This window comes from Balaenoptera borealis, assembly GCF_965194805.1.
Source record: "Balaenoptera borealis genome assembly, chromosome: 14".
Classification (NCBI taxonomy): Eukaryota; Metazoa; Chordata; class Mammalia; order Artiodactyla; family Balaenopteridae; genus Balaenoptera; species Balaenoptera borealis.
Window position 1 is genome coordinate 39,555,618 of NC_138875.1, and position 24,038 is coordinate 39,579,655.

Sequence of the window (24,038 nt, forward strand, 5' to 3'; positions counted from 1 at the left end):
CCCATAGCACCCCGTGGAGAGGACTGGGTGGGCCCAGGCCAGGGAGCAGAGGCGAGGCGGTTAGGGCTGGTGGGCCTCACGCACAGTCCTGGCTGCAGGGAGCCTCATCCAGTCTGGTGGTCAAGTTCGCCGACACCGACAAGGAGCGCACAATGCGGCGAATGCAGCAGATGGCTGGCCAGATGGGCATGTTCAACCCCATGGCCATCCCGTTCGGGGCCTACGGCGCCTACGCACAGGCAGTAAGTGAGGGCACAGCAGGGCGGGGCCGGGAAGGGCAGTTCTTCGCAAATCCTAGGAAGCACTGACTGGAACAGGGAGAGAGGTTCAGTGTCCTGCTGACACCACACCACCCCCGCCACCACTCATGGAAGGGTGTCCTCAGGCCTTCTGGTTACTCCTGGCAGGGGTCCTTTGAGGTGCCCCCAAGCCTTCCTCCCCTACACCTCCTCTGTAGTCCTCTCAGGCCCCAGCTCAGGCCCCGGCCCATCAACTTCTTTCTTTCACACTGGGGTGGGCTCTGCCAGCATCTCCCCTCAGTTGCCTCTGCAGACCTGCAGCCCCACATGGGTGGCACTAAGGTAGGCCAGGGTTCTGCTTCTAAAAATGCAAGCTCCCCTCACTTCTTCAGCAGGGTCCAAACTTGGCCACTTTCAGCAACCTCCCCAGTCCCCACTCAGCTCTGTGAGAACCTTGGGGGTGCCTGAGGTTTTATTTGTGATTCTCCTGTAGCTTCTACCCTGCAGACTCCAAGTTAGGACCATTTTGAACAGACATCCATGCCAACTTAGTTCTACAGAGGCTCATCCAACATGTCTCTAGAGCTTTGGATGTCACATCTCCATGAACGACAGGTCTGACTGGCGCCCATGGAGGCAGTCCCCTTCCCCCACCTTCTACAACTTTAGAGTGCCAAGGACCTTACTGTTACTTTTGAACACAGTTTTCTCTTGGGGGGCGGGAGGGGGGTGGTCTCTAACAGCCACTGAGACCTAGGGCAGGTATGGGGAAGGCATCAGGGCTCTCTGGGGGTGGGGATCGGGAGATGTGTCTGAGCTCCCTGGGGTTCAGTGCCTAGCAGGCTGGCCTCTGGGAGCTGAACCCTTTGGTGGGGAGGGTCGCCCCCCCTGGAAGCGCATGATATTGTTTGCACTCCCTCTGCCCCAGCTGATGCAGCAGCAAGCGGCGCTAATGGCGTCAGTCGCACAGGGTGGTTACCTGAACCCCATGGCTGCCTTCGCCGCCGCCCAGATGCAGCAGATGGCGGCCCTCAACATGAATGGCCTGGCGGCCGCACCCATGACCCCAACCTCAGGTAAGTGGGCAGGTACCAACACAGGGCCTGGCCTGGCAGGAAAGCAGCTGGACCCACATCGGTACCTTTTGTTTGGCCAATTTTGGCTACCAATGGACCATCCTGTGTCAAGAGCACATGGTGTCTGGGCCCAAAGCAGGCCTTATCCTTGGGCAATGTGTCTCAAAAATATTCTAATTCCTGAGGACCCATGGGAAGATGGGATGTGGACCCCTTGATGTCTGTGATATGATTTCAGAGTGGTGAGAATTTCACTCAAATTGTTTAGTCATATCAGGAAGCAATTCATGTTGATCTCTGGTATAGATATCTGGAAAGAAATTGACATGAACACATCTCCCTTTGAGGTTTGAGAGGGGAAGAGCCCTGCCCATCCTGTGACCCTGTTTGACCCCTGGCCCAAGCACAGAAGGAACCCCATTTTTTCATTTCCCTTTAACCCAACCTAGATTCACTGACTTTTTCCAAGACAACTTCACAACAAGCAAGAGAGAACTGTAGGAGTTACTAAAGGACAGAGGGGTTGGAAACAGTTTCTCTTACAAAGCATGTTTGTAATTGGATCCTGGCTATTATCCAGTTCAATGATTCTCAACCAGGGCAATTTTGCCCCTCCCCCCCAAATATCTGGCAATGTCCTGGACATTTTTGGTTGTCATGACTGAAGGGGGGCGGTGCTACTGTAATCTGGTAGGTAGAGACCAGGGATGCTGCTAAACATCCTACGATGCCCAGGACAGCTCCCTACAAGGAAATGTGTGGCTACAGATGCCAGTGGTTTCAAAGTTAAGAATCCCTGTCTAGCCCCAAGGGCTGAGTTCTCATTCACCAAGTTTCCTTCGCTATCTGCACTCAGGCCATAGCAGCAGCCTTCCTGACATCCAGGAGCTATTCCTTTCCCAGCTAAAAGCTATAAAAAACTGTGCCATCTCTAGCCCCAACTTGAACACCACCCCACAGCTCTGGTTCCCAATCTAGGGACACTCCTGATGGCCTCGGGTCCTTGTCCACAGAGATATCCTGCTTCCTACATGAAGAGGAAGGCCTTTCCAGCCTCTGGGGCCTCAGTACAATCACCATGCCACCCACACCTTGGTTTCCATCCGCCTGGTGTAGGGAGGGCACAGCATATTGTCATCTGACCCCAACTTTACCCCTGCCACAATGAGCATTACCACTGTCTTGAGAGGAGGAGGCCAGGGTGTCTACTTTTTTGTGTGAATAGGGCTGAGTCTGGACTCTGCAAAGGCCTTTCTCCCTCAATGCAAGGGAACACCACAATTAAGACCTCCTCCACCTGAGTATCAAGACTCCCTCATAGGGAGGGAAATCAGCCCCTCAGTGATCCAATTAAGATAGCAGAGAGCAGAGCCATAGCTTAGAAACCCCTTGGTGGCTAGACAAAGACCAGTCCATCCTGACTTAACTGGGGTGAGCACGAATCATTGAAAAAGACTAACGGAAGACCAACTGTGGTCAAAGTCAAGGGCACTTAGAAGTCTATGTGCTGCAGGTCCAAGGTCAAGCAATCAGTGGTAAGAGAAGTCTTTGTGGGGTAGGTGAGATTTGGACTCTGCTTTGAAGCATAGATATAGTTGGGGTAAGTAGAGTCATTACATACAGGGAGGTGATAACCCAAGGCCTGATTCACAGATAGGATTGAGTTGACGTGTGAGGTCCAAGTCTATCCCCAGGTCCTCGGAGCCAGCAGGGTGGAGCTCCATGGGTTGGCCTTCATCACCTTTGTTCTGTTTGCCTCCCCTTCTCCACCCATCTTCACCTCTGGAACCAGGTGGCAGCACCCCTCCGGGCATCACTGCACCAGCCGTGCCTAGCATCCCGTCCCCCATTGGGGTGAACGGCTTCACTGGCCTCCCCCCACAGGCCAATGGGCAACCTGCTGCAGAAGCTGTGTTTGCCAATGGCATTCACCCCTACCCAGGTAAGCACATCTGGTAGCTCTTCCTTCCCCGTGCAACACTCCTCATCCCTTCTGTCCGTGCCCTTGCTGTTATAACAGGGAATGTGTGGCTCCCCGCCCTCTGTTCCTTGGTGGAACCCCAGATGTGATCAGGGAAAGCCAGCCTCCTGCCTTCCTTCAGGGAGCTCCTGATGGAAGAGAAGACAGATCCCTGGGGGTTTGTCAGTCTGATGGGTGAGAAAAAACTCCATTCCTGGGGCTCCCTCAGGGGAAAGGAGAATAGATGAGTTGTCCAACTCATCTAGAGAGAGGCTAATAACTGCAAATTACTTGAGAGTGAATTTGACCCAAAAGAAGTGAGGGGATAGAAGCTAAAAGAATAATCATATTTAGTATTAAATAGGAAAAGCCTCTTTGGGGAAGGAAGTGGAGGTATATAGATTGGCAATCTGGCTAGTACATAGCAGTTCAGTCCCTTGGTGCATACGAAACTGCGGTCAGAACTTTGGACAGAGGACCAGAGCTTTGGACAGTTCCTGGGTCCTACCTTCATGAATTCTGGCACACAAGAAGATCCAGGAGGCCTGTTCCTAATTAACTTTGTTCCTCTAAAATTTAGCAGTTCTCCTGTGGTAAGAGTGTCCAGTTGACTTTAAGCAGCTCACCTCCCTGGGTCTTGAGGACTGGAGCTGGGGAGCTGGGCCCAAAGCCCTAGAGTAGCCTGGCAAGAGGCAGTGTAATAGCCATGAGGAGAATGCTGTCCTTCTTCCTGGAGGGCAGGTGATGAGGTCACAGAGTCCCCATAAGTACTAGTAAGTGCCCAGTCTATGACAGATGAAAGGGGGGTGGCCCAGAAGGAGGGCAGGACATGGGCCTATCTCCTGGGAGGTCAAAATCCGGTCAGGAACACAATATGCATCAACAGAATAATGAGGCAATAAGGCAGAGTAGACTTTGGTCAAGAGTGAGTGTTTTCTGATTTGAGATGCTTAACAATTCCAATGAAGGGAGAGTTCTCTCATTCTGTAGGCTGAGGAAGCCCAACAGAGCTTCCTGAGGAGGCACTCAGATCAGACATTAAGTACGGATGAGCAAGGAGCACACTGCTATGGAGGGGCTGTCCTGGCAGGGGCAGGGTGGGTAAGGAGGTTGGCACAACTGGGGCAGAGGAGGTCAGCCTTGGGGGGCAAAGGAGTGCTTCCCACTCTGGTTGCCCATCAGAATCTACTGTGTGGCTTTGTAAAACCACAGAATCCCAAAGATTCTGATTTCACTGTCTGAAGTGAGGCCCAGGCATCCATAGACTATAAAAGTTGTACCAGCAGCAGAGTACAAGTTCAGTGTGCCAGAGAGAAATAGAGGAGAATTTCCTGACTTTGAACTTGGAGTCGTTCCTGATCCCATCTCAGTGCTTTTCCCACAACTCACCCCTCAGTGCATAGCAAAGAGACCAGAGAAGCCTAGAGAATGAAGCGACAGGGCCTGGAGGGGGATCTGGAGTGTTGTTTAATGGTGAAGGCTCCAGGCTGGGAGGGGCTTGGCAAGCTGGAGGTGGGAGAGAGCCCACCTATCTCAGGTTCGTGGGCTCCTCCTCACTCAGGCTCATGAGCTGGGAGATACAGTCCCCAGCACATCTGGGCGGTTTCACCACCCCCTCCCTCGCCTGCCCACAAGCCCATCTGGGTCTCTGGATTTTGACAAACCTGTTCCTTCCCCACCCCTACCAGCATCTGTGAGCTATTTCCCTCGTGGAATTTGGAAATGTTTCTCCCCCCCATTTGTAACAATCTGTCACATCCCATAAACAATCCCCTGCCAGAGCAGTAGGGATGGATTGGAGGGAAGGGAAGAAAAAAAGTAGTACATTAAAAAAATTAATTTACCATCTTTAAATGCAGAGTTTGGAGCTGCTGTAATGAGCGAGATCCTTCAAAGTGCTCATTCTTTGGCAGTTACTAATGAGGTCATTAAGCAGAGAAGTAGAGAGGGGTCTCAGAAATGCTTTTCTCCACTTCCTAGCCCCAGGTAGCATCTCTGCTCTCCCCTTTACTCATCGGGATCATGCTGGAAGCACACGGTGTGGCTTTCACTGCCACAAAACACCCCTGAAGGGGTGGCTCTCGCAAATGATAGGGACTGGTTATTTCTTCCCTATGTCACGGTATTTGCTGAGCACTTGCTATGATCCTGGCACTGTGCTGGGGGAGCTGCCATAGAAGTTGTGCAGGTTATATTTTGCACAGGGCACCAAAACTCTGCCCAGAGAAGAGACATCTTTTTTCTAATTGACATAAAGGCATTCTGTGGTTGAGCAGCTGGGTAGCCCAAGAGGACAAGCAAGATGTGGCTCTCCCTCCAGGGAGCTCAGGCTGGTGGAAGAGTCAGGCAGAGGGAGAGGAGGCCACCTGCCAAACACCACCACCACTACTCCCTCACCACTGGGAGCTCCAGTGTCCACTGTGAAGGAAATAGAGGGATAGGGTTTTGTCCTGGACAACCCCAGGCGGGAAGGAGCCTGCATCCTTACCCATCTTCAGCTCCCCACTCTGGGCAGTGCCTTCCTGGGCCCAGCTCACCTGCCACCATCCACATGATCTCTAAGGACCTCTGCCCCAGGACTTTCCCTTGCCCCCCAGAGACCGAGGAGCTATTGTTCTAGTGTAATGTTACTGAGAGGTTCAGGGAAGAGAGCTCAGAAGGGAAATTTGGGAATTCTTCCTGGTCTGCAGGCCCCAAAGCCTGGCACTGCCATTTAGCTTTGCTGGCCTGGGTCACCAGGCAGATAAGCCTGGATGGTTTCCTTTCTGCCTCCCTGTGTTCTCCAGCTTGCCTCAAATATACTGAGGCTGGATCTGTCCCCACCCATCTCCCTGGGCCCCCAAGGCCAGCCCACACCCACTTCAGTCATCACTGCCCTTGGTCACCAAAGGCAGTGCCCATCATTGGTCCACGCTGCAGCCAGGCTTTTGCCCACCACATCTGCAGACACAACAAAGGCAACAGAAGTGAACCAGGAAGTCCAGCTTCTCTGGGTTGCTTGCCAAATTATCAGCCCAAGGGCCCCCGCGCACTGGGCAGTAGATGTCGCAGTCCTGAGATCAGGTGTTAGAAGGTCCTCGGTCTTCTTGTTCTTTGGTGTCTGTGGGCACCGTGGGGCAGATCTATTTGTGTGGTCAGTTCTACTAAGGGCATGCCGAGGAATGAAAGACCTCTGTGCCTCGTGCAAACTCCCTAAGAATTTGGGAGGGGGGTCCCTCTATTTGAGTAGGCATGGGTGGCCCAGGAAGAATGGCAGGATGAGGCCTCCATGCCCTTTCTTTTGCCTAGCTGGGCTCTGCCCCTGAGTCCTGCTGGGGATACGTGAGGAGGAAACCACCCTCCTGATAGCCTCTAGCGCCCTTGCCCGCTTTCCCACAGCCCTTCTCCAGGGCCAGGTCCCTCAGGTGTCTCCCCACCAAGCCCCGCATGGTCAAGCCCTTCTGTGGAGTCTCCTTCCCTGCCCTTCCCAGCCTTCTGCATGAACCACCCCTCTCACCCCCGACCCAAGCCAGCGGCAGCCTGCATCCCCCAGCCAGGGTAAACAGCTTTCCACCCTACTAAGGGCCCCAGGCCGAGGAAAGAGGAGCCCCCATTCAGGGTTCCTGCCTCGGACGCCCTGCCCCAGGACAGAGACCACAGTGGCTGGGAAGGCAGTGCAGCTGCAGCATCGTGTCCAGGGGTGTGGTGGGAGAGGAGCTGGTTTGGGTAGGCTTCGCTGACCTCTGCCCCCTTGGCTCCCCTGCAGCGCAGAGCCCCACCGCCGCGGACCCCCTGCAGCAGGCCTACGCCGGAGTGCAGCAGTATGCAGGTCGTTAGTATCCACGCGTCCCCACGGTGGTCCCCCGGCTGTATGCACCGCCCCGTGCCTGGGCATCGGTGCCCCCTACCCAGCCAGGCCTGGGCCTAGCACTGTGAGGGAGGGGGGAGCAGGGCAGGACTGGCCAGGAGCTGTGGTAGAAGGAGGGAGTGTTATACTGACGGAGACCCCCCCCCCACCCCCGCCGGGCTCCCTCCCTCTCTGCAGGTGCCCCTTGGCCTTCAGGCAGAGCTTACTTAACCCTAACCCAACACGGCAGTGGTGGGTGGTCTGAACATGCGATGAGTTGGTGAGCCAGGCTAAGCTTTAACCTTGCTGTGCAGTGACTCATCTTTGAGGCCAGATTTCCCTCCCCCGTGGTGCTGCCAGGTCTGGCTTGTCCAGGAACACCAAGCCTCCCAGCAGCACTGGGGTGAGGCCGGAGCTAGGTGTCACTGGCTCAGAAAGCACAGATGCCTGGGTTTCAGGGAAGGGAAGCAGTTTCCATCCCCCCCCCCCCCCAAGCCATACACAGGCAACAGGAGTGGGGCCCGAGCAAGGACAGGGAACAAGGGAGGACAGGCAGCCAGAGGTAGAAAACAGGAGAGGCCAGCAGATGGCCTTGGGTCACTGAATGGGAAGGTGATAAGCTACCGTAGGAAGCCCAAGGCCAGCTGTCAGCCACGCTTCTCTCCCTCCCCTGGGCTGGGCAACACACACACACACACACACACACACACACACACACACACAGTCATCGCCACCCAGCCAGTGTCCTGCTGTCTGGCCTGGTCCGAGTCCCTCCTTGCTGTGTTTAGGAGGCAGCAATGTCTCCCCTGAGGGTGATGGAGCTTCCAGGCACCATGGGGACCTGGATAAAGCAGGCTTCTCACATCTGGAGTCCAGGGGAAGCTCTCTCCTTCACCTGCTGAGCCCCCCTGAGCCCCTTTGGGAGCCAGGCCAGGCTGAGGAGGGGGCTAGCCACTCCTGCCCCACCTGTGACCCTTTCCAGTTGAATATAGAGAGCATCAGATTTGTTCAACTCAGTCCTCTGCCCCTGGGGAACCACGCACTGGCAGGATCCCAGAGGCCAGGCTCACACCTAGGGTGGCTCCCGTCTCCCACACAGGCGCCATCTGCGCGAGACTGAGGGTATGTGGCCAGAGTCAGTCGTGGCTCAGAGAAGGGGGAAACCCTGTGGGTTCCAGGTGGTGTGGGGCGATCCCCTCCAGGGCATTCTGATGTTTTTGATTATCCGTCATTGTGGATTATCCACACGTGGGTTGTCCATCGCAGATTAAACTCGCCTCCCCCACGCACACACCAGCATGCGTGTGCACACACACACACACCAGCGCACATACACATCTTCTAGTCTTCCCTTTGCCGCTTCTCCTTCATTACTGCTGAAAACTGGCTTTATCTTAAAAATGCATTTTTTTGCTGGTCTGCTTTTACTGCTCAACACTGAAATTTCTCTCTTTCTTCCTGCCTCTCACCCTGTCTCTCTCTGTGTCACTGTCACCGTCTCTTGCTCTTGCCTCTTCTCTTTGGCCCTCCAGCAGCCGCCTACCCTGCTGCCTATGGTCAGATAAGCCAGGCCTTTCCTCAGCCACCTCCAATGATCCCCCAGCAACAGAGAGAAGGTGAGTCTGCCAGCGGGGCTCCTACGCCTCTTCCCCCCTTCTCTCCCCAAAGAGGCTGCTCGCATGGGCCTTTGGCAGGGGTGTTCCGTTGGCAAGGTGACCACATCTGCATTGTGTTGAGGGTGAGAGGAGCTGCGGGACGGTGAGAGGCAGCGCTCTCCAATCCAAGCGCGGAGGTGCACTGTCACGGGCAGCTCTGTAAACCCAGGTGAAGGGAGGTCAGGAAGGTGGGGTCCCGGAGGAGGCAGGGTCCAAGAATCTCCCCTCCCTCGATGGGCAGCATTTGTCCAGTGGCAAGGAAGGGGAGAAATATGAATGGTCATGGCTGGGGTGATGGGTGGGAGTGGGGATGCCAGTTCATCAGGGACAGAGGTTGTACTTTCCAGGTGAGAAGGAGAGTCAGCTGGAGCTCCCAGGGCAGGACTCCATGGGCAGGTGAGGGGATGGGGTCCCTCAGTGTAGGCCTAGTGAAAGAAGGGGATCCTGGAAAGCCACATCTGGAGGCCCTGGTGTGAACAAGGCAGCAAGGCCAATGGGCCTCGGGAGGCTGGGACCTCGTAAAGAATCTGAGTCCTCCCATTCCAGAGTCCGGAGCCCCGCAGGAGCCGGATAACAAATCCACTCTCGGGGATGCAGGGGTGCTCGCAGAGCTCAGTTTGATGGGGTCCTGTCTCTCCACCCCACGAAAAGGGTCAGCCTGCCAGTGAGGCCACCACACCTGCCCATGCAGCCCACGTGGCCAGAGGGTTCCAGTGGTTTCCATATCGCTGGCTCGTAGCCCCTGCGGCAGACTCTCCCAGAGCTGTGGGGTGTGGGCTAGTCCTGGAAAACACCCCGGGGTCTGCTGGTCCAAAGCCCTGTGGTCAGACAGGCCCCCGAACAGGCCCCAGAGCCTGGATGGTTGAAAGGCTGGTCTTTGAAGCAAACCCTTCTGGGTCTGACTCCCAGCTCAGACCCTCCTCTCTCAGCCTTGGTGTCCTCACCAAAATGAGGACAGTGATGACCGTTCCCTAGAGGGGTATGAGGGTCAGACTAGCTCAAGTCTGCCTTCCAAACTCCACCAATCGCCTGCAGGTTTCCCACCATGCACACAGCCCTCCCCTCACCAGTTTGTCACCCTTTCCAAAGTTGTACGTGGGGCATTATCTTAGTTCACATGCACCGGGCAGCTCCTGAAACCTGTGTCATCACCTCCCTGGGCCCATGAGGATGAACCTGCAGGAACCCAGAGGGTGCACGGTGAGGCCCCCTGCTCACTCCTGCAGCCATGCTACAGCTGCTGCAGCTCCGAGTCACGCCTGGGCCCACTGGTGAAGTGGGGGTGGACGATGGCCCATCAGCTTGCCTCTGCCAGATGGTCTCCTCACTGGGCTGTGGCCCTGGAGCCTGCCCTGCCCCCGCCCTCCTCCCTCCACTGATGCCTTCCAGCACCACATCAGTCAGGTCAGGGCCACAAGCGGTGGGTCCAAGAGTCCAGCATTGCCTGTCCCAGGCCCAGAGCAGAGAGCTGTGCCCAATGGCCCTTACTGCTTTTGTCACCCCACTGGCTTCAGGCTGACCTGCCCTCACCTTGTAGTCAGTGCCCTGTATCACTCTGGCCTGTGGCTCAGAGGTCTCTAAACGCTGCTACACACACACACACACACACACACACACACACACACAGCTGCAGGTCAGCTACCACTGGCCTTAAACACTGTCCCCCCATCTGCTCCCTGCCCCACCCCCTACCTCATACTTTGTACCAACCCATGAGTCTAGCTCTGAACTCTTTCACATACCTTCTCTCCATCTCCGAGCAGCTTCAGCTCCCCCCACCCCCATGCCCTGCTCCCTAGAGCAGACCCTGTGTGGCCAGTCCCCACTCCAGCCTCCCATCGGGCAGGAGGATCTCCCACTGTTGTCCCCATCCTCCCTGACTTGGGTGCGCTGCGGGAGCAGGGCATGGGGAGGGGAGCAGTGAGATGTGAACCTAGATGCCTACAGAAGCTCGCTGCATATAAGGGCGAGCTCATGGTGCTGGAAGTGGGGTCTTCGGGGAAATCTTTGGGGTCCTGAAGGATGAGGACTCCCCTCCAGCACGTAGAGATGGGGTGACGGGCATTTGAGGCAAGGAGAACAGCAGGAGCAAAGGCATGGGTGCTGCAGAGTCTGAGGTGAGCCTGGAAATGGGGTGAAGACAGGCTGAGAGTGGGTTGGAGCCAGACCAAAGCCATGTCCAGTATTGCATGAGGCATGAACAAGAAGGCTGTGCTCCTCCAGCCATGCCAGTAGTTAGCCTCTTTCCACCGTGGTCACCTCCCCTTGTGTCATGCCATTGAAATACCAGGACACACTGGTTGCTGGGCAGGACCCTCCTTCCAGCTCCCTTGTCTTTGAGCTGAGCCTGAAAACAGATGCCTGAAGACCCTGAGGCTGTCTGCCCACAGACCAGCCCAGGTTACTGTGCCAGGGGCTGCAGTGTGGTCCAGGGCAGTCACTTTCTGTCTCTGGAGCTCCGTTTCACCATTTGTCAGAAGGCTGGGTTGGACCAGATTGATCTCCAAAGTCCTGCGGTTATGCCATCTGGATGCTCTATATATAATCTGGGAATTAGGGTTCCGGGGTTGCCCGAGTAAGACGGTGTGTAGGCTCACTGTTGCGGGGTGAGGGGCAGGGGGCTGGGAGAGCCGTCCCTGTGGGGCTCAGCCACACACAATGCTGATGGGACTGAGCCCAGAGCCTCTACCCTCGAAGGCTCCTTGTCTCTTTAAGGAGAACAGAAATAACATCCACACAAAGCAGCTTGCAGAACTTGAACTTGTAGGGAGGGCCCCAAGTTCAAGGCAGGTGTCAGCGTAGGTTGGAGGGGTGGGGGAAGTCTGGAAGAGTTGGGATGGGAGGAGGAAGGGAGGCACGTGCTGGGGGAGGGGAGCAGGAGGACCGGGGAAGGCAAATGCCCCTGCCCCTAGAGAGCACCCCCTTCTGGCTGGAGAGAAAGCTTCCCAGACCTACCCGAGAAAGAGCCTCAGACTGCAGAATATGGGCTGTGGACTCAGGGAGCCCCAGGAAGGGAGAGGGTGTGGGGAGGATCTGGGTGGGACTCTGGAGGAGGTGTGGATTAGATGAGGCCTTCAGGCTGGTTCCTGCTGCAAGGGGACTCACATCTAGCTGGGGACCATCAAGGGACACATTCACAGAGTGTGAACCAGTGAGAACGTGCCACGGTTGGAGGCGGGGGTGGGGTGGGGGCTGGGCCACCAGAGCTTGGGGAGTCCGGCCCTGGGACCCCTGGCAGTGGGTGAAGGAGCTCGCTTGCGCCGGTTCTGAAAGCGCCGTCAGCTGGCAGAGCCAGCAGTCCAGGGAGGGGAAGCCGGAGGCCGGGGATGGGCAGATGGTGCAGGGCAGGGACCAGGGCCGAGGAGGTCATTGGTTCAGAGGGAGGCTTTGGTGGTCAGAGGACTCTTAGCTGTCAGCTGTGAACCTCAAGGGGGTGCAGATAGATGGCGGAAGGAAGTTAGGAGAGCAGGAGGGGAGAGGAGAGGTAGAAAATGGCGGAGAGATTCCAGAGCTGATGATTTGCTCCAGAACCAGGTTATCTGGCAGCCTCACGCGTCCCAGAGAACCAGGGTGCTGGCTGTGAAAGCCACACGGCAGCCCACGTTGGTGCCTTACAGTCTTCACTTTTAAGCTCCTGCCTAGTTTCTACCAGCCTCTGATCAGAACCTCGTTCTTATCCAACTCTTAGCAAGTGCAGCTGTTTCCTCTGCATGTCCTCCATAGGCTGGAAACAAACATTGAAATGTCCACACTTTAAAAGGTTATCTGTGGCATACTCTATTTTAGATGGCAGGAAAAAAACGTAGGAGCTTGGAGAGATTTCCCATTCAAAGAGTTAAAATTGAGCATTTTGGTCATTTAAAAAGAAACATGTGAGTCTTTAGCTATCTGCAAATTTCAGAAATCCAAAGACCTCAGCGGGGTTCAGGATTTCTGGGGCACTGAGATGAATGATAGGTAGGTAGAGAGAGAGGAGGGCACAGACTATGGAGGCAGACAGCCTGGGTCTGGGTTCATATCCTGGCTCCATTGCCTACTAGCTATGTGACTTGGCAGGTGACTTAACTTCTCTGGCCTCAGTTTTCTCTTCTGTGAAATGGGAATGACAACAGCCTCAGGGCTGCTGTAAGGATTAAGTGAATTAACATTCAAGTAAAGTGTGTAGAGCAGCCTGGCATGTAATTCATGCTACAGAAGTGGCAGGGCTGTTACTGCTGTAATGAAACAGGAAGCCTTTTATACCATAAGGCTCGTGGTACCCTGGCTTGTGGGTATCCCATCACGGATCCTTGCAGTGAAGCCCCTTCTGCTCACCCAGATTGCTGGAGGAGGTGGGATCAACCTTGGTTTCCACCTCCAAGATCAGGGCTGACTTTAAGGTTCGGGGCAGCAGAGGGTAGGGCCGTTGGGGACCAGATGGAAAGCAGTGGCTGCTGTCCACGAGGAGGATGGGGATTGCAGGCCCCAGAGTCCTGCCTGTGGGGGCTGAAGTGAGGCTTCCAGAGGCCCCAGCACCACAGGCACGGCTGCCCCAGGGCAGTTCCCTCCGACAGCGTCCCCTGAGCAGGGGCCCGGCAGGTCTCCCTACCCCTGCCTCTTCTCAGCATCTCCCCTCCATGACTGATCAGGCCTTGGCAGGTTCACCCCATTCACTGGTTGACTCCACCCCTGGAGCCCTAGAGTTGCAAGGCACCCTGTTATGGATCCATTTTGCAGAAAAGGTCACTGAGGCGCAGAGAGGTTCAGTGACTTGCCCAAGGGCAGAGCGGAGACCAGAGTTCAGACCCGGGGCTCAGCAGCCCCCCCTTTTCCGTGGCCACTTTTGGATCTTGAATGAGACTCCCCCTCCTAACCTCGCCCCCACCCCTCCCTGCTGCCGCTGCCTAACTCGCTCACCTCTCCTCTGTCTCTCTCTTCCCCCACCCCGCCATCCCTCCTCCCCCGCCCCCCCCCCCTCACCGCAGGGCCCGAGGGCTGTAACCTGTTCATCTACCATCTGCCCCAGGAGTTTGGGGACGCTGAGCTGATGCAGATGTTCCTCCCTTTCGGTAATGTCATCTCCTCGAAAGTGTTTGTGGATCGGGCGACTAACCAAAGTAAATGCTTTGGTGGGTAAAGATAACAAACCAACTTCACCTAGGACAGGGTGGTGCTTGCGCCAATTTACCGGTGTCCGACTGCGTTTAACCTGCTCCTTCACATCGGCCCCCACCCCCAAGTGCTCCCTGTGCCCGGCCTCCAGCCTCCACCTCTCACCCCTCTTCTCTCTTCTGTTCTTTTCGCTTCTTGGCTTTCTCTGCCCACCCCCCCCCGCCCCATCCAGCCCCCCTACCCCCTGTCCCGGTCCAAGAGATAGTCTCTCCTCCCAGGCAAAAAGTTCCATTCCCAACGACTGAGAAGGGGAAGGGACCCACCTTGGGCAGGGGTGGAAGGGCAGGGAGCAGAGCCTGGCAACACCCATTCTCCCAGCGCCCCTCTCCTCTCAAGGTCACAGTGGCCCCGGGGTAAAAGCCAAGCATGATCCTTGGGGTGGGAGGTCCGCCCAGCCGAGGCCCCTACCCCGCCGGCCCCTTGGCCTCCTCTGTCCATCTCTCTGTCCTGCCCCTGCCCCCCTTCTCTGTCTACCCTGCTCTTTGCTCCCCTCCTGCCATCCAATGAACCCTCCTCCCCCTACCCACCCCCTCAGGCCACCAGAGCCAAATTGTTGAGGAATCAGGAAGAGGAAACTGGTTCCTGCCCTCAGGAAGCCTCAGGTCTGAGCTTAGATGAAAATCACATCTATTCAACAGCAGTGAAATCTGCGAGGCACCAAGTAATGGAGGAAGGAGAAAGGCAGGTGGATGCAAATAGACAAAAAGGAAGGGGAGGAAATTCCAGGCAGCGGGAATAGAATGGATGAGGGCATGGGGGCTGGGATAAGAAGAGTCAAAGGTCAGTGAATGAGGAAGCAGGAGGCTTTGGGGAGAAAGGAGGGTTCAGGGGAGACCAGCTGTGAGGGCGGGCCTGTGCTGGGGAGGGTTTCAACCATTCAGGTGAAGATGCTTCATGTGGTGTGGTAGGTAGTGGAAGATGGTGGGAGTAACAGGATGAAGATACTTCTGGTAAATTCTCCTGGGCAGGGTGTTAGATAGGAGACAAAGGACTTGGGAGGATCTAGGAGTATGGTTGTCATATAAAACACAGGATGCCTGGTTAAATCAGAATTTTGGATAAACAATGGATACATTTTTAGCATATGTGTATCCCAAATATTACATGTAATATGTCCCATGCAATATTAGGGATATACTTATACTAAAAAAGTAATTCATTGTTTATCTGAAATTCCAACTCAACTGGGCATCCTGAGTTTCAGTTTGCTTCCAACCTCCTGGAAACTCACCTCATCCCCACACCTCTCCTCTCCTCTCCTCCTTAGCCCCTCTCCCACCTCTTCTGCCTCCATGGGAGCTTCTTTCTGGGGCCAGACGCACTCATGATTCCCCAAGGATTGAGGAGTCCAGTCCCCAGAGCTGAGTCAGCCAGAAGCTCAGAATCTCCAGGTTGACCCCCAGATTCTGGGGCTGTGAGGACAGAATAGGATCCTGCTTTGGCCAGGGAACCTGGGTCCCCGCCTTGGGAGTGGGGAAGGGGAGAAGGTACAAAAATGCAGAAGCACCAGGAAGCACATGTTAAGGAGATTCCAGTTTGGAGACCAGCTTTCCAGGACCCGAAGGGCTTCAGGGTGGAAAGCATGTTCCCCAAGGCAGTCAAGATCTTTGCACATTGTCCTTTCCCCTCTGGCAGCTGCCACTGAAAATCTGTGGCATTTCAGTGGCACAGAGTTGCCCCAGCAGCTCATTTCTCTGGGGGATGGGAAAACAAGGCAAAAGGAAAAGACCAGTTTGCACCCTTCCACTGTTTGACTGCTGTTTCTTCTGACGAATTACATTATGTATGTAAAAACGACAAACTGGAGATCAGCTGCTTTTGCTCTCTAAGTAAGCCTCAGATGTTCCATAAATCAGAAGAAAACTGTGAAGAGCCCAGAACATGCTGGGCCCCCGGGCTGGAGCGCGTCTGACTCCCTGCAGTCAGCCCCGGACTACCCTTGCCATTAGCTCGTTCAAGTTCTCCAGCAAAGACTTTCGCCCGGCTGCTTCTGGGGGTCCACCCCCACCTACCTATACTCTGGCTCTTTCCTCTCTTCCTGGACAAACGTCTTAACGCTGAACATCCACTGGCCTTGAGAAAGGACAGGCTCCCACCAAGCTGGCGGGCCCAGTGGCTCCTCCTTCAGTCTCTTGGGTTCCCTCCCTCGCTCTGGCTGCCGAGCCTGTGCAGCTGTCCCCAGCACGCACTCATGGGCAAGTTTACTCTCTGGGCCTCAGTGTCCTTATTTGTGGAATGGGGATTTCAGCAGCCAGCTCTCAGCGATGCTGTGAAGGTCACATGAGATGGTCCATGTGAGGGACCTGGCCAGAGCCGGACCCGCAGGAGGTGCTAGGGTCCCCTTTATTCCCCAAAGGAAGGGCCGTTTTTCTGCACACGTGGTCCTCTGTTAAAGTGAACTCCTTAAAGGCCCCGCTTGCTCTTTATAAGCATAAACAGAATCTTTCAGAGGCCGTCGTGACCATATGTGCAGCACAGATGGTTTCTGCATTGGAAGACGGGCTGGAGGGCCACCAGGAGGGCATCCTACCTGCACAGCCTCCCACGGTCTGGAAGGCAGGAACCTTCTTGGGAGTGGGAGGAATGGGGCAGGGGGCTCTGGGAGAAGGGACACAGTCCTGGAAACTGTGAACATGGGAGATGGTGCCTAGAGCCTTGCCGAGGGGGGGCCAGCAGGGGAGATGCTCCTTGCCCTGACTGCTAGCCAGTTAACAAAACTAGTTCAGGAAGAAAAGTTCCTTGAGCCCGGAATCCTTCCCAACCCCCAGGCTTCCAGAAACCCAACCCAAAGGCTGGGCTTCTTCCCTCCTCCAGGACCCTCTCTCTCCCTTTACGCCTCCACCCTAGACAGCATCTCCAGCCGATTTTATCTTTCTCCCATCTCTTCCCCACTTTGCTCGTATTTGTTCTTTTGTGGGGGGAACTGTCACCCACAGTTCGGCTATCTTGTCCCAGGAGGAAGAGAGGCTTTTGGTTTGCCCACCCTCTTTAGTCTGGGGGAGAGCAGTATAACAGATGCACCATTCACACATTTGAAAACTGCTCTGCTGACAGCTTGATTTAGTCATCAGTCAGAGAAGTTGGTGGGGAAGGGATGGGCCAGGAGGGCATGAGAGGGGGAGGTGGAAAGATGACTCACATTGATTTCCAACTACGGATAATCAGAAATCTTTCCTATGTGTTTTCGCACATAGATTAATACATAATACATAGATGCTGGTTATGTTGCCCTGGGCCCATCTCTGACCAATCTCATTCGAGCTCACATGCTGCCACTCTTGAGTACACTCACATGCGTGTACACACACCCCTCCCCATCTTTGATGACACATGGCCTCAAGAGAAAATGCACACAAATGCAGGAAGGAGAAAGAGAAAAGAGGCCTGTGGAGGCAGTGTCTGGGGCGGAGGTAAAAGGGCCACCACACGGGGTGAGTAAGGGAGGGGTCACAGGCAGGCCCAAGGTACCACAGACGATTAACCAAGAAAGCAGCTTTCTACTTCAACGGAGTCTGTACACCTCTCCCTTATGTATCTAATGGCCATTTGGAGACGAGCACCCCAAGTGAAGCGCATTTGCAGAATGGCCTGGGAACTTCGCCAAGCTTAGTTTCATATATTTTGCAGGATCTAAGTCCGTTTTACAGGAGAAAAGGCCTCTAAAGTCAAATAAATTCCAGGAAATACTACGTTAAAAAAAGCCATAAAGAAGAGAGAAGTTGGGGTGGGAGAGGGATGTTTTTATTTGTTAATGTGCCATGAACTGTCCCAGAGGGGCCTGGCTGTAAACTTGCTTGACCACCGAAGGCCCTTTCTCAGGGAGCACCTTTTAGGGCCATTTTTGGGAAATGCTGATATAGTGTAGTCTATAAGGAGGTGCATTCGAAGTTCCAAAAGGTGACTTCTAAATCAGCTTTGGGAACCTAATCCATTCCCACCTGGGAACTGCTTGTTTCAGAAGGTGACTGGGAGCCATGGATGGTTCTATATCCTGTCCTGGGATGTTGGGAGGAGTGAACACGTGAAAAGCACGTTTCCAGTCTGTAGTACACGGAGAAGGCGCTCAGCTAACTTTCGCTAATAGGGTCAATTTGTACTATTATTGTTATACCATTATTAGTGTTACGAGGGATTCACAGGGGACACATCAGTGGGCGCGTGCTTAGTCCGGGGCAAGAGCCCCTGCTCCCAGGGTGGAGTTTTACTAAATAAAAGGATGGTGCAGACGGCCCCTGGAAGCGAGGTGGCGGGTTAATGTGAGCCGGTGTGGACTGGCCCCGGTGGCCACCGGGAGCCTGGCTGGGGGCAGCCTCGGCAGGGACGCAGCGGGAGGAGGGGCGGCGGGGACCCTACCTCTGCCCTGCCCCGCCCCGCGGCCGGGCGGCGCTCGCGAGGGGGGCGGCCGGAATCGGCGGCGGCGGCGAAGTTCGCTCCGTGGCGCCTCCCCTCCCTCCCCTCGCACTCCTCTCTCTCCCTAGGCCGGCACCCCGTGCCCTCCCGCTGCCAGGCCCCCTCCTGTCAGGGAGGACAGTGTCCAATAAACTCCTCCACCCGCAGGTGTGTCCGCCCTCTCCCACCGCAGGCAGGGGCTGAGGTGCCGGGGCCGGCGCGGGTGGGGGGCGGGCGCCTCTCCGAGCCCCGCCGCGCCGCGGGCGCCCCGCCTGGGGGAGAGGGCGCGCGGGACAGCGGCGCCGCCCAGAGCCGAGGTGGAGCGGGGGCGGTCCGGCCCGGGGCCGCGCGGGTCGGGGAGCCGGGAGCCTCGGCAGCGCCCGCCGCGGGATGGGCCGCAAGCACGCGGGCTGTGGGGGGCACTAGGCCGGGACGGGGGCGGGGCCCCGAGGGGGAGGAGCCTTGAGCCCCGCCCCCGCCCGGAGGCGCGGCGGGAGCGGGGAGACACCGCCGCCCGCCCCGTCCCGCCCCATCCTCGGCCCCCACGGACCTTCTCCGCACCCGCCCCCTCCCGGCCGGGGCGGCCCCGTGGAAACCCAGGCCCTCGTCCCTCGTGTCTCGCCAGGCTTCGTGAGCTTCGACAACCCGGCCAGCGCGCAGACCGCCATCCAGGCCATGAACGGCTTCCAGATCGGCATGAAGAGGCTCAAGGTGCAGCTGAAGCGGCCCAAAGACGCCAATCGCCCGTACTGAGTGCAGGCGGGAGCGTCCCCCGGGGGAGACCAGGACTCGCACAGGTAACCGGGGTCGGCCGGGGCGCGGGGACGGGGGGTTGGGGAGGTTGATACCGGACGGACCCGCCGCCTCCCCTGGCCTCTGTGGGCCGGACGGAGCCTCGCTGTGCCTTGGACCCGCTGCGCCCGGCTAGACCTGCTCCTTGCCCGGTGCCTAGGGGGCAGGCGCAGAGCTGTGGTCACCCCGTCAGAAATGGGTATGACCATCCCCCTGCCGCAGAGCCAAGAGGAGCAGGAGTGAGGGAACCGGTCTGAGAAGGTCTACACCGGCAATTTCGTTTGCCAGAAAACCCTGGGGTGAGCAGATGGCAAGCTCAGGGCTGGGAGAGTTTGGGGGAGGAGTAGCCCCTGTGGGGAGCTGTAGGCCTGTGCTGGGACCTTCTCCCAGACTCCCTGGCTCTCCCCTCCCCAGCTCTCTTGCCTGAAGGGCTGGTGGCTTTTAGACACTTGACCCCTTCACCCCTTCAGTTCCCCACAGCTCAGTCTGGAGAGGAGGGACAGGACTTTTCAAAGGGAAGTTTACCAAAAAACAATACAGGATGGGACAGAAGCTGAGGAGGGTGATGGTATGGGACTGGGGCCACTTACCCCGCCCTCTTTACAGAGGCCATGATGAGTGGGCAGGTGTCACCTTTCCCTTCTCTGTCTGGGTCCTGCCTTACAGCTGAAGGCACAGTCGGCCACTCCTCTTCCAGGCCACGTGCTCCCCTGGGTGAAGCAGCTTCCTGGGGAAGGGGGGAGGGAGTAGATGTGCCTGGCCATCAAAAGTCCACCCCCAGCCTGGTTTCTCCCAGTGAGGTGCGCTCCTGCCGTCCCAGCTCGTTCACAGTTCAGGGCCAGGCTGCCCAGGCCTCCGCTGCTTCGGCAGTACAGTGTGCCAGGTACTGTTAGGTACTCAGCATGAGTAAGACTAATCAGAATCCTTGTCCTTAGCAGGGGAGGCAGACAACAAACAAGGACATAGGATCAAAGAGTAGATTATATAGTGTGTCAGAATTGTTGGTTACAGTTAAATCAGGTAGTCAGGGTAGGCCTTGTTGAGGAAGTGACATTTGAGCAAAGATTTGAAGAAGGGGAGGCAGGGAGCCACGCCAGGGTTTGGCTGTTCCCTCGGTCCTCGCGCCGAGGGAACAGCCAGTGTACAGGCTCCAAGGTGTGGGCGATGTGGTGTGTTCAAGGACCAGCAGGAGGCCACGGTGACTGGAGGAGAGCGAGCACGGTGGGTTGTAGTGGAAAAGGAGATCCCAGAGGTGAGGAGGGCCACCTCGTGTAGGACCCACAAGCCATTGCATGGACTTTGGCCTCTCCTCGGAAATGGGGGGCTGCGGGAGAGCCATTGGAGAGCTCTGCACAAAAGAGTGAGGTGATTAACTTGCATTTCAGGAGGCTCGCTGGCTGCCGTGTTGATAGATCGTAGGGCCCAAAGCAGAGGTCTAGCGCCGGGACCGCTCAGTCCAGGGCGACAGCAGTCGATGTGGTGTGAGGGAGTTGGTGCTGTTTGTAAGGAATTAGAGAGGATGTGAGAGAAAGAGGCGTCAAGGATGACGCTTGGCTTTTGGCCCGAGTAACTGGAAGAGTAGAGTTGTCGTGGTCTGAGATGGAGAGGGGTTGGGAGAAGGGTGAGGCACGTGACAGTTACACATCCGAGTGGAGGGTCAGAGTCTGGAGTTTGGGAGGGAGGTCTCCAGCTTCCCAGTCTCCTCTCAAATCCCACCGCTGCCAGCAGGACCCCCTTCATCCACCCAGGAGCAGCCACACTCACCTTCTCTCGAAGAGGGTGCTTGAGCCTCTACTTGCCGCGAAGCTAGCAGCGTCCACCTCTCATGCTTCCTCAGTTCCTGCCCCTGTCCGTCTTTGGTCTGTGTGAAATGCACACGCACATGTTCATTCAGAGCGTGGGCACTTTCCTGTGCCAGATGCTGGCTCAGTGCCGGGATGCCGAGAGGCATGGTCACCGTGCTGCCCGCGTGGAGCTTCCAGCTCTGTGCTCGCACAGACACGGTAGCAGCCAGCCAATGGGTGCATTTCTGTAGGAGGGGAGGGACGGTGCAGTGAAAGCAGCCCTTTCGTGACATGGAGCACTTTTTCTTAAACAGGCTTAGCTCTGCCACTAAGGCATGACCTGGGTCAAGGTGCTTCCCCTCTTGGGCTTCCATTTCTTCAGTGATGAAACCCAGGCATTGGAGCCATCAGAGGACTTTTAAGGAGGTGGCATGCTCCAGTGTCATGCCCTGAGATTCTGAGGGGCCCCTGTGGGTGTGTTTTGTGGCTCCGCCCCAAAACAGCCTGTCTTAGCCTCCTAGACCTTGATGCAACTAAAACCCCAAGAAAGGAGAGAACATCTAGGTCAGAGAAATTCCCAGATGAAGGGGTGAGGACGGCAGACTTGTGGTTTGGGACAGAAGGTAAGGAGTGGTCCTCAGGGTAGAACCAGTTAGCAGTCATGATTGGGGTGGGGGCTTGAGAGGAGTGGCTAAAAAAGCAGAGTGATTCTTCCACCAGGGAATACAAAGGCCAGAAAGATGAGAACCACAGACTTTCACACTGCGCTTACCACGCAAGAGACAGTTCTTGTAGGTGACAACTCTAAGACATAACTGTATACTTGTAGCTGCCTATAAGGTAGGTAGTGTTATTATTCCCATTTTATAGATGGAACACAGACAGATTAAGTCACTTGCTAATCAGCTACTGAGCAGTAGAGTCATGATTTGAAGGGGGAGTGGTTACTTCCAGAGGCTGAGCTCTTAACCCCTTCAAGTAAGGAGAAAGATAAACCCCACTCTGCTATCTTCACCCCACCCCTCCTACCCCAGAGTGTCCTGAATATCAGAGGGGACACATCAGGACATCTCATTTCTCTGGGGTCAGCCATCTGACTAGCCCTGCACTAGGCAGTCTTCTAAAAAACTGTGAGCTCGCGTAGCTCCTACAGTAAAGTTGACCTTTCAGCTCCATTCACAGGATTTTAACAAACGGTGCATTCAGGTTCCCAACCCAAGACTGTTAGAGGCTGTAACAGAAGGCAGGTGCCATAGGGCCAGGCTTGGGGAGTGTAGTGGGCGGTGGCTGCTGCCAGTAAGGGAGGGAGGAAACAGCACGCAAAAGCAACTTAAAAACTGCATGATTTTAGAGGCCAGCAAAGGATGTTTACAGATGATGAGTCCTAGTTGCTCAGAAGGGCGGGAGGGGCCATAGTTAGGTGTGAAGAGGCACGGGGAGGGTGGTCTCAGGGCCAGTGGTAAAGACAGAAGGCAAATAGGTGGCCAGGTCAGAACTGGAGTGAGGGGGTTCTGGGGAAGGAGAGGGCCCCTGGCAGGGCAGCCGTGGGGAGGGGGCGTGTGGTTGGGCTTTGGTTCCATAAAATGAGGCCTGGGTAGGGTGGGGTCTGCGCACCCTGATGGATGGGAGTGTGGGTTCCTGGCTCCATTGCTGCCCCTGCCCCCCACCTTGCGCTAAGATGGGAGTTTCTCCCAGAAATCTTTACGGGGAAACTAAGAGGAAGGAAACAAAGGCAGGGAAAGTGGGCAGAAACACGAACGTGGCCAGGGCCAGGCAGACACCCAAGTCCCTTGTTCCACCTCTGGGCCCAAGCTGAGGGCGGGCGCGCAGGCATCCGGCTCTTTGGAGGGAGAGCCCTCTGAGTGGCGTGTCTGACTCCCCGGGAGCCCCGTTTCTTCTGGCCCCTGGGCTTTGGTTCTGAGTGTGCTTCTGCACAGCGTCTGCCCTGAGCTTTGCAGGCACAGGTGCTTCGGGTCAGACCTGCCCAGTGCTGGGCTGTGGCTTTGGGCCTGGGCCTTCTCTGGCTAGAGGCCAGCTGTGTTTAGGACCTGGCATCTGAATTGGCTCAGCTTGACCATAATTTCCTCACCCAGGTCATGAGGTGGGGCTTCCCAGTCCTGATTCAAGCTCCCCTGCGCCGGTCAGTGACTCTGCTGCCACCTCTAGGGCTGTGCTCGGAGAGGCTCTTCCAGAGGGTGGCCAGGCAGGGGTCACTGCTCCCTAATGAAGCAAGTGGTCAGCAGTGCATGGGTGGGACCCCAGGGAGCCTCCTTAGCGGCTGAGCGAGTTTAAGAGAGTGTTTGTGTGCTGGGGGCCAAGTGTGTGTGAGAGATGAGTGTGTACGAGAAGGTTCCCTAGATGGAGATTTGGGGAGGGGCTGTGTGATATTCAGTCTTGAATCCCCAGCACTGGGCAGTGCCAGGCACTGAAGGGTGGCTGGAGGAAAGCTGGCAGCCGGCAAAGGAGCACAGTGGGGTGGGGAGGAGTGGGCGTCCCAGGACTGGGTGCAGGTGTCCCTGGGTTCCCATGGCTGACACCTGACGGCGCTGCCCTCCACGCCGTGAGGCTTTCGGGATCTTAGTTCCCCCGCCAGGGATTGAAGCCGGGCCCTCGGCAGTGAGGGCGCAGTCCTAACCACTGGGCCGCCGGGGAATTCCCCCCGCCTCAGTTCTTAGGCCTCTTCTCCCACCCCAAGGGCCCGCCAGTTGGCTCTCCTGGGTGGTGGGTCTAAGGGCTTTCTTTCTGGAGGGGCTGGAGATGCCGGCGGGCCTTGGTGGGCCCTGGTCTTGGTGAGGGAGATCTGCTGTGGGAAGAGCAGGACGGGCAGGCAGGGCAGGGCTCTGTGGAGGAAGAGGGGCGGGGGGCTCTTCTGAGAAGGCAGAGCTGGAGGCGGGGTTCAGGCTTCAAACAGTCACCTCTCAGCTGTTTTGCATCTTACCCACAGTGACATGTCATGATCTCAGGCTTCCCTTCCACACTCCCTGAAGGAAAACACAAAGCTGAGAGTGGAGGCCGCTGCGTGTAGAAGCCCGGCGCGTCGGAAACCCCTGCAGACTCTGCAAGCCTGGTGCACAGACCCGGGTGCTGCAGGGGGAGCAGGGACTGGGAAGGGAGCCCAGGGGTAACCGTGAGGAGGGCGTAGGGCTGGGGGCCCCCAGCGCCCTGG

General features: G+C 56.5%; 1 protein-coding gene across 50 annotated transcripts in view; it reads left to right on the top strand.

Moving 5' to 3' along the window:
* The window catches only part of CELF4 (CUGBP Elav-like family member 4), a 299,242-nt gene that overhangs the window by 269,469 nt on the left and 5,735 nt on the right, over positions 1–24,038 (top strand). For 4 of the 50 annotated variants that reach the window (XM_082354335.1, XM_082354346.1, XM_082354330.1 and 1 more), the window contains exons 6-12: positions 99–242; positions 1,168–1,315; positions 3,108–3,257; positions 7,021–7,086; positions 8,634–8,717; positions 13,721–13,804; positions 18,922–19,093. In XM_082354335.1, coding sequence (XP_082210461.1) covers positions 99–242; positions 1,168–1,315; positions 3,108–3,257; positions 7,021–7,086; positions 8,634–8,717; positions 13,721–13,804; positions 18,922–19,049 — 804 coding nt within the window. In that variant the 3' untranslated portion in view covers positions 19,050–19,093. Of the gene's footprint in view, positions 1–98; positions 243–1,167; positions 1,316–3,107; positions 3,258–7,020; positions 7,087–8,633; positions 8,718–13,720; positions 13,805–18,385; positions 18,465–18,921; positions 19,094–24,038 lie in introns of all 50 variants that reach the window. The other 46 variants (XM_082354368.1, XM_082354372.1, XM_082354332.1 and 43 more) reach the window with 15 other exon arrangements.